Raw genomic sequence first — 9,678 nt, 5'->3', positions numbered from 1 at the left:
TTGTTGTTTTGGATGGAACAAACGCGACAAGAAGTGGTCAGATGATTGGCATCGTGAAACATTTGTCACCATGTCAACACCTGTGACGAATGAGTTCTTCTTCGGCGGATGCTCAAACACTTACGCTGGGTATGTTAGACGCCTGGGTCTCAACAGCTGCGCGTCCTAACCCAACAACAACATACGCTTGGCACTTATGACTCCTTGTTTTGGCAAGCCCTATGCTGTTAGGTAAAGTGACGTAAACCCATATTTTGTTACATAGCTGCTCATGCTCATAATTGATAGTGCTGCATGTCCTAGCGGCAAACTCATTCCCTCATTGGCAGGTGATTGGAACTCATTTTGCGGCGACCTTTCGCCCTTTTCACCCGTCAGGTGAATGGACCGCCTCTAATGTTACCCTGAAGGCCAGACTGTCTGGCCTCTGGAAACTGGTTCCACATCCTGCCCCATCGGCAATCGGTGGCGCTATTCACAGCTCTTCCTCAGGCTCAGCACATCAGTCTTCTCTGTTGCCGACATCTGGTTGATATGGAGCATTGATTACGCAACAAACGGTTTCTTTTTCACGGAATTATTCGAGCGCTTCCTCTCCTAAAAGGTACCAAGTTCGTCCGTTAAATGCATTTCTATCGTTCATAGTGTATCGTATCGACTGGAGGTCTTTCTTTGCGCGTCGCTGTCGTGTGACCTTGGCCCTTCACGATGGCCGTCCGAACATCTCACTCTCCAGAACTGACACCTCTGTGTGTTTTGCACCTCTGTTTTCCGTGTCATGTGGCAGGTCGATCCATTTCGGGACGAGCCAATCGCTCACTTCGCCCGAAGCGGAGAGCGAACTGCAAGAAGGGTTCTTATGTTGGAATGCTTGTGGTTGACTTTCGAGCTTGTGATCGCTCGCTGAATGTGAAATAGAGATAGGGTGTTAGAAGAACTGGGATCTGGGTTGGAATGTGTTATGCGTGATTCTGAAAATAGTAAACTGAGAGCAAATGGCAGCAGCACGCAAGAATTAGCCCCCAATCACCGCGAAATTATTAAGTCCAGCGGAGTATTATTGTTATCCGATTTTATTACCCAGATGTTTGCCTGGCATGGCATATTGTAACGGCTGCATGAATGATAATTTTTAATTCACCATATCTTAGGAGTCATTTTGATCAGCCGTCGGTATGTGAACAATAGATTCCTACCTTATGATCACTTATGAAAAACGATCGTACGCCGAAGGTATGATAATCCCGCAATGGACACATTGCAGATGCCGTCTTTTTGTGACGTCTCTGTCCAATCATCTGTGAGCTAATTCACGTCACGGTCGCTCTGCCTGCCTCGGCACTCGTCTACGTTAGTGCATTGCCAACCCGGTGATCATGAAACGCCGGCCCGGGGCGCGCTGGTTTGTTTGTCTCTGAACGATCCCCCTCCCGTCGTACGATGGAGGAGAGCTGCGTGCCACGGCCGGGCGGCCTCCAGAGTGGCCCGGGGCACCGGCCGATGAGTCGCCGACAGACCATTGTCGCCACTCGGAGACGATGGCCGCCACGCTGGCGTTTTTCATTCAAGGCTGCTGCATGCATGAGGCTGGAGTCGCCATAAGTCACGCGCTGGAGGCGCCTGCCACTGGGCCCGTCGGACGGGACGGGGAGGGTTGAATGCAGCCTGTGCTGGCCAGACGGGGCTGATATGGGTACGGTGGGGGTGGAACACTACAGACTGATGAGTTGATAGGCAGATCGGTGGCCAGGTAGACTTGCAGGGCGGGTGCAGGACAGGCAGGTTTGGAAGTAAGGCAGTCCGACAAATGCTCGGAGACAGTCAGCGTCGTCCTGAATTTGTGTAAAGCTGGTGGTGGTGGTCCAACGGCTCTGTGCAAATCCATGCCGGCGACACCGGACACCGTCTTAGGCACATCTTGTGAGGCCCTGCAGCACTGCATGGGGTCTGGCTCAGGGGCCATGTCACAGTTTATAGCTGACCGAGGGGTACTTACAAAGAAGGACCTCATCCCAACACCCGACGGGCGACGGTCGGCCAGCGATCAAGTCCTTCGATCGTGCTCGCGAGGACGAGGACCTTGGGCGGGAGGACAAGTCCTCGTTGGAAAGACGAGAACAGGAGCAGGTCTGCGTTACTCTCTAGAAGAACGGATCGACATAGATGTAGTGCGCTGTGTTCTGGTAAATCAATTATTCATTGCCATTGCGCAGTTCTGAATAAAATCGCAACGACTTGAACTAACGTCCGAACCGAACATACGCGTGAGTGGCCTGCGAGTCACTATACATTTTCCTTGGTTTTAACTTCACTGACCAGCTTCGCGTTGGGCTACAGCACTGTATTCATTGACTCTGCTACGAAACGTTCAAGGTCAGCTGGCGGCGTACCTGAACCCGCGCCAGACGGCAGTGAGATGTCGGTTACGTGACCATTCTCGGACGTTATTGTTGAGCAGGCCATCATTGCTCCTGTGTTTTACCTAAGTTATCACTCTTGTTCTGGATCGCTCGCATGGTTTGAAGGCCATTATTGTAGTTAATCTTTCTAATATGCCATTGGTATTGGGTGGGATATCTGTCCGGGTATGTTTCATATACCTACGAGTACATTTTCCTACATTCTTTTTGGCATTGTAATTATTACTCCGACAATGTACGAGCAGCAGATATCATTAAGATAAATCAAAGTTTCAAATACCTACTGAAGGAAACGACATGAAAGCGCTCACCTGACTGTAGGTATTTACAGACAATCCATCTTTGTATGTTTGAGCTGCCTATCTAACAGGTAGCTCACACTGAATTCCTGTGTGGGTCGGCTATCGGGGAGGAAGCCAAAACGAATTCCTGCTCGAGCTGAGAGAATTGTATTCTTACGTGATGTCCGGCTAGATCCGCTGCCTGACCTTGGCCTTAGTAAGCGCAACAGTTCAAACTCGGAGAGAGAGAGAGAGAGAGAGAGAGAGAGAGAGAGAGAGAGAGAGAGAGAGAGAGAGAGAGAGAGAGAGAGAGAGAGAGAGAAAGAAAGAAAGAAAGAGAGAGGGGGAGGGAGAGAGCGAGAACGAGACAGAGAGACAGATGAGCGGATCGGCAAAAATTCGGTCAATTCACACTGATCTCTTGAGCAGCTTGGTATGTCACTGCCTCGATGTCAGCGCCGGTGACTACTCTGGTAGCTGGAACGCGAGCCTGCACTGTAAATTCGCCGATCGGGAACGCGAGCAGATTGATTGAGCGCGACAGATTCTGCTTCTGCTGGTCAGTAGGCGTGCAGAGCACGCAGGCGATAAAATAGGATCTGACCGTCGGCATGCATCATTTAACTCTGAAATTTTGAAAGTAATCGGTACTCATTGCTTCTGTGCTCAACATCGAGGTCGCTGGATTAGTCGAGATTCCGGGCAAGAAGACTGCATGAAGAGATTATTTCTTTTTTGTTCCTGATCCTGTACATAGATGTTACTATAGTTCGTTTTTTTTTTCAAAAGGGCGCTGGCTCCAAGTTCCTTATCGAAGCTCTCACGTGAGTTTTGGCAGCTTCAGCGTCTGGCCAAGAATTTCTTACCCAAAAAATATTCGATTTCAAATTATGCACGGTAAGTACCCGGAAATTGTGTCTTGAAAAATTAGCATACCATGATGACGTCACTGGTGGCAGCAGGCACCCAATGTCCGTGCGATGGGACAGAGTTTCGACGAACTTGGGGGAAACTTCGTTTTTCACTGTTGCCGAGGCTATAATCGAGTAAGCGGTTTCGTCCATGATAGTTATACGTTACATTGCAATACAAGTTCGACAGCATTACGTCACCACTGTTCTCATATCTGGTTCCAAAATGCACGTATGGAAATTATTGGGAATACTTCACATGTTAAAATAAGGCGACGTTCGAGTTTCTCAGGTTCAGTTTTTGCTCGTTTTGCTCGCTAAAACGCGTGCTTTTTCGAAAAACGTACTTCGAGCCAGAGTCCTTTTGAAAAAAACGAACTATACTTCGGATCGGGTGTGAACGTCGACTTGAACTTTGAATTGTTTAAATGTTTAGCCAAGATATAATAATGGAGAATACCTCGCACGCATTTCAGCGCTCTTAAAAAAATTATAGGTAGCCGCAGGTTGTTTGAAATAGTATCGTGCAGACGCAAGCTTGTGTGTGTTACAAATTGTGTTCTAAATGCTGAAAGTTCATAAGATATAATATTCTAATGAAAGCACGAACACCATTGACCATCGATGTGAAAGGAAATACTTTTGTGCACGTATAATGTAGGTAAGCCATTGAAGACACGACAGGCATTTATTTCGAGTCGTTTTGTAAGGCTGCTCCGTTTCCACAAGATCGTCCTTGTGGCCGTCCTAACATCTCTTCAATGCTCTCTCCGTCCTCCTACGCCGTTTTATTTTAGATGAATTCTTTCTCCAGTCATCTGTTCAATGTAGCACACAGCAGTTTCCAGGCCCGGTGTTAGTGTGGTGTGCGTCGCTGCAGTCCTGCGCATACTTGGTGCTACTGTTGTGTGACCCGTTGCTGTCACTCGGCCATAAGCGCTTCCATTGAATGCATTGTTTTTTAACGTTAATGTACATCGCAGGATACATGATCAGCTTTTTATTTATATTACCGACACATATGACATTGAATTGTGCATTACACACGAGTTGATCACAGCAGGTTTGTCTTTACCTTTGACGTCTACTGATCGTTTCTACATGCATGACTGCATGAGCCCATTTTATCATCGTGAGGTGGTCGTTTCTTATCTATATGCTCCTGTTCTTTTCACATCAGTCAATTTTGCTTTGCTGATGAAGATATGCTGACGTCAGCTAAATGATCGATCCTGCTTTTGGTTGTTAGTGAATATTATACTTTCAATATAAACATCGGTAGACGGTAACTTACTGAAGCACCCGATATTCTTTTCAAATGGCTAGGAACGTTTCCCTTTCATCTCTAGTCTATACTTGTAGCTATATTTTTAAGCAAGATCATAGGCTGCGACTTAGAGCGTAAGATAAGTCGAACTGCCAAGCGTAAAGCCCCACCCGCAACTGTCCTTGGTCCTATCGCACACATGTGCCACTGGAACACCACGAGACCTCGTGCACATGTATGTACGCTCGTGCATGCATGTATACATGACCCGTCGGGGTCTGACGCTGTCTAGTGAAGCTGCACCATGCAAATGTGTCCTATCAGCGGGCCTGGGGCGGACAGACGTCCCGGCTTGGCCCGTCGTCGCGGCTGGTGTCATCAGATATGGGGCTGGAAGTCGGTCAGTATGAGCCCCTGCAGCGTCGGGGGACAGCAGACCCCCTCAGAGGGGGGATAGGTGGGTAGGAGTGCTGGGGGAGGGGGGGGGGCTAAGCCGGTTAGGCTGGGGTCGGCGGTTTTTTAGTTGATGGATTTTGTAATGCAAACCGATGGTATCTTTAGTCATCTCAAAATGACTTGGCTGTGGATCAATATAGACGGTAATGATGAAGCTTAAACAGCATACATACCAATCAAGATGGCTGCACTAATAAGTTTTCTGGCTTATCTTCAGCCATTATCTAATACCTACCAATTGAATCTATCTGAATATCGTTGGCTCCCATAGAATGCCATTGCCCTTTATCCAACAAAGAGCGCAGTGATGACGCACGTAGGACGTTTTAAAGATAAGTCCACTCATGAATTCAATCGCCGTTTAATTCCTGCATCTTTGCCTGATTGATTTAATGTCTCATGTAAATTAGCATTGCATGTTCAAGTGATATGTAAATAAACTCTAGGTAAATACCTGCATTTTTATGGAACTAATGTCGACAATGCTACCGAGGGTTTCATGCACTGAGGGGGTGATAAATGAATTATACCTTTTGATGGCTAATAGCACTATAGTCATCAGTACGATGATGAGATCATTTTCCCGTTAAAGAGATAAAATTGCATCGTATGCTTCTCTCGCGGCCAAAGTAGGACTATCAGTATGTCATACACACAGTAAGGCATATGGAAATACGAGTATGCAGGAAAATATGACACAATGTATATTGCCCTAAGTGACAATGAGGCTCATAATGCCTAACACATTCTACATATTGTAACAGTCATTTTCGAGAAAAGAGTTCAGTTAAAGACCAGAAAATATTCTGCTATTCCTCCCCGTTAAGGCAACAGCACAACTACGAATTCTGTTTAGAGATTAACAATCGAAAAATAAGCGAACCGCATTTCTCAATGTGATGTTACTGCTTGGAATGGCAAAACACTGCCGCTTATGTGCATTATCTCCTTATGTGACCTGGGTCAACAGGCAGCCTATTGTACGATGCCGAACAAACGGACCGTTTTACAGTCCAGAAGCCGATTACCTGCACATAATCGCATAATGGACTCAGCCTTGCAGGAGCACGGCGATCGAAAACGAAGGAAGGGTCTACCGTTAGCTGGGGATCCGCTCCGCATTGATTTTGAAAGCCTGCTGCGAACGGCCTTTACCAAAACAGACAAATGGATTGCATGCGTCCATAGACCTCTGTGCACCAGTATTCAATAGAAAACACAATTCTAACGAATAGTGTTTGTCTATTTCAAACAACCTGCGGTTACAGCGGTCTATGAGGAGGTCAGGTGTGCAGAGGTCTATGATGCGTCATATGTCGATAATCACTCAGACTTTTAATTTGTCATCGTTTTAAGTTGACGCTTTTATTAGGCATATGCTCACAATTTTATGGGAGCACATCACTCACTTGATTAGTAGGTAGCTGAAAAATAATTTTAAAAGGGTTGACATTTAATATTCGTCGATTCGAATAGTACTGATCTGTAAAGCCGCGCATCTCAAACAGCATAAGTTTTCTCAGCTTTATCATACATTTTGCTTATTTGGTTCCTATATAAAAGGCTTGCTTCAACAAGGAACTTCGTTCCACTTAAAAAAATAATATCTCATTCTTAACAATAGGTATACGTTAGCAGGTTGTGCGTTGTTTTCTGTTCATTCTAAATTTCCACATTTATTCTCATTTGTTAGACAGTCAGTTAGAAGTTGAAAATATACACGATATGTTATTCTGCTGTACATTTGGCAATAATGAAGTATCAATTAGCGCCTATTCATCAAGCCAAAATAACTCAGGGACTTACCAAATCACCGTAGTTTTACTTTCGCAGCGTTATCTACTGATGCATATGTATGCAGGTATTACACAGGCGTCTCTACTGCAGGGTAACTAGGCGTTACGCCCTGTGTCGCGGGCGCATCACCGGACAGTCCTGTGCAATCGTAGACCGGGCGCTCGGCGCGGCGCGGCGATCGCCCCCCAGATCGACAGGTGACAGACGCGTCCGTCCATCCGCCCGCCGAGCGGCAGCGCTGCTCTAAAACACCAAGGTCGGGCACGCGCCCCGCCACAGCCGCCGGCTAGAGATGAATCCCACTGGTATAAAAGCGAACGGTTCGCCCTGGAAGAGCATCACTTGGCCTGGAAGTGACCACCGGATCGCAGCTATTGACAGCTCGTCTCACTCAACATGAAGCTGGTGAGCAGTGCCCGCGGGACTTGATCTGGAGCTCGTGGATAAGTACCGGAAGCCGTGCCGATGCCATCGTTTTTCATAAATGTTATTATATTTTATTTTCGATAAATTCAGTGTAGAAAGTCGACAAAGCATTTAATTGACTAATAACTTTAATCGAATCGATTGTTGTAACAAAATATCCGTTACTGATCTCCTTTTGCGAAACTGTCAGGGAACTTAGATTTTTTTCAATAGAGAATTACTAGCGAGGAGTGTTTTAACTATTGAACACAAACATTTGGTTATGCATTTGGTTTAACAGCCTGTGAACTGTTAGTACTGCTAAGCTTCTTACTTTTTATAGATAAGTACAGAGGAAGCAATATCTTTCATCGAGAAAGGACATTAAAAAAGCAAGAAGGTATTCGTTACCTGTCCAATCATATTTGGAAAAGCACACCAAGTTATTTGGTTCTGTCACTGAACACAGTCGTTAGATAAGCCTTATACTATAGCACGGAATTTTAGGCATAGGTAAAGCTATTTGTCGTGCTTGCTACCGGAAAACTCATAAACCTTAGGATAATTTGCAGATACGTTGCAATATAAGCTTTCTGTGTCAAGACTTTGATATTTAATGCTTTTCCGTTTGACCTGTGTCTGCCCTCTCTCAGGTGATCGTTCTCTGTCTGGCGGCTGTGGCCTGTGCCCAGTCGGACAAGGAGGCGAGGATTGTCAACCAGCAGTATCAGATCAACGAGGATGGATCGTACGACTCCACGTAAGTACAGCAGGCACCAGCGGCAGTGTAGAATGTGACAACATTATAAACAACTTTATCTTGCATCCAGGATTGCATTAACTGCCCCTGGCATGTTTTTTTTTCTTTTTTTGATAATCTCGAACAAGTGATATAAGGCCAAGCCAATGCTCCAAGAAAATATCCATAGAAAATAGCGGGAATCACATACCTACCGAAAAAAAAAACATTCGAGCTTACTGTTAAATGACATAGGAGCAAGCTTAGTTGGTAGTTATTTCAATGTCTCTGATTATACCAGATGCCTATCTGGTATCTTGTAAATGTCAAGCATCTTTAGGTAAATCGCCCACTGAATTGCACACAAAACCACAAACACATTCACTCTCCCACAGATACGAAACTTCCAACGGCATTCGGGCATCTGAAGACGGTATCTCCTACCCTGGCAATGAGCCGGAGACGGGCAACTACGTGAGGACGGGCAGCTACAGCTACGAGTGGGAGGGCGTCACCTACACCGTCACCTGGCAGGCCGACGAGAACGGCTTCTTCGCCGAGGGAGACCACATCCCGAAGGCTCCTTTGGTGTAGATTTTTACAAAAAGCATCTCTCATGTTTCTTTGTCCCTCTCCGTCTAATGTGTCATTGTCCTTCGTCCTTGTTATGTGACGTTATCAGTCCCATCGACATCACTTCATCTTGTTTGTCAATGTTTTGTGTTCACAATCTGTTACATGTTCTGTGTTCACCTCCAATAAATACTTCCCTGAAAAACAGTGCTTGTATTTAGTGTCTTGGTTGGTTCGGTATCAAGCTAAGAATACTCCTGCTTGTGGGAACATTCCCTTCATTTCATTTTGGATAAGTGACATGCAGAATTTATTTATGTCCATTTATTTTAACTGCTCAGCTTTAAAAGGTAATAATTTAACAAAAAAGAGCAAAGAAAAGAGCAACAATAAGCAAAGACCAAGAAAATGCGTCCAAAATTAGCGTGTAAAATTCGAGGCAGAACATTTTATGTGTCAAGATTTATAGTTTGTATTGTCATTGACACTTTTTGGAGTAAAACAATTAAGAATAATTATTTAGCCAAATACATTACCTAATATAATACGTAATGATATGAAAACAATGGATAATCATTGTGTCATTTCTATTTGCTCTGAACTATTGACTAGCAAATGCAACACATTTTAAGTACGACGGAACATACAAATGTATACGCGCCCGGTAGGACTATACCGAGTGGCAAAAAAAAAAAACGTTCCGAACTTTAGAGGCCTATATCTCAAATTTCAATACAAATAACGAGCCAAAATCTTAATCAAGTCTGCATCATTTCTTTGCGCATTGGTATGCCAAATTATTACACTATATCTTCATTTTCAAGCTGGC

General features: G+C 45.1%; 1 protein-coding gene across 1 annotated transcript; it reads left to right on the top strand.

Moving 5' to 3' along the window:
- The first annotated feature begins 7,225 nt into the window (after positions 1 to 7,225).
- Positions 7,226 to 9,056, top strand: LOC122385576 (endocuticle structural glycoprotein SgAbd-4-like). Its single transcript, XM_043373942.1, has 3 exons — positions 7,226 to 7,537; positions 8,191 to 8,297; positions 8,672 to 9,056. The coding sequence occupies exons 1-3, from the start codon at positions 7,529 to 7,531 to the stop codon at positions 8,868 to 8,870; spliced, it is 315 nt and encodes a 104-aa protein (XP_043229877.1). The 5' UTR covers positions 7,226 to 7,528; the 3' UTR covers positions 8,871 to 9,056.
- Positions 9,057 to 9,678: the final 622 nt, after the last annotated feature.

This window comes from Amphibalanus amphitrite, unplaced genomic scaffold, assembly GCF_019059575.1.
Source record: "Amphibalanus amphitrite isolate SeventyFive unplaced genomic scaffold, NRLGWU_Aamphi_draft 000224F_arrow, whole genome shotgun sequence".
NCBI lineage: Eukaryota > Metazoa > Arthropoda > Thecostraca > Balanomorpha > Balanidae > Amphibalanus > Amphibalanus amphitrite.
This window is presented reverse-complemented; position numbering and strand designations above follow the sequence as displayed.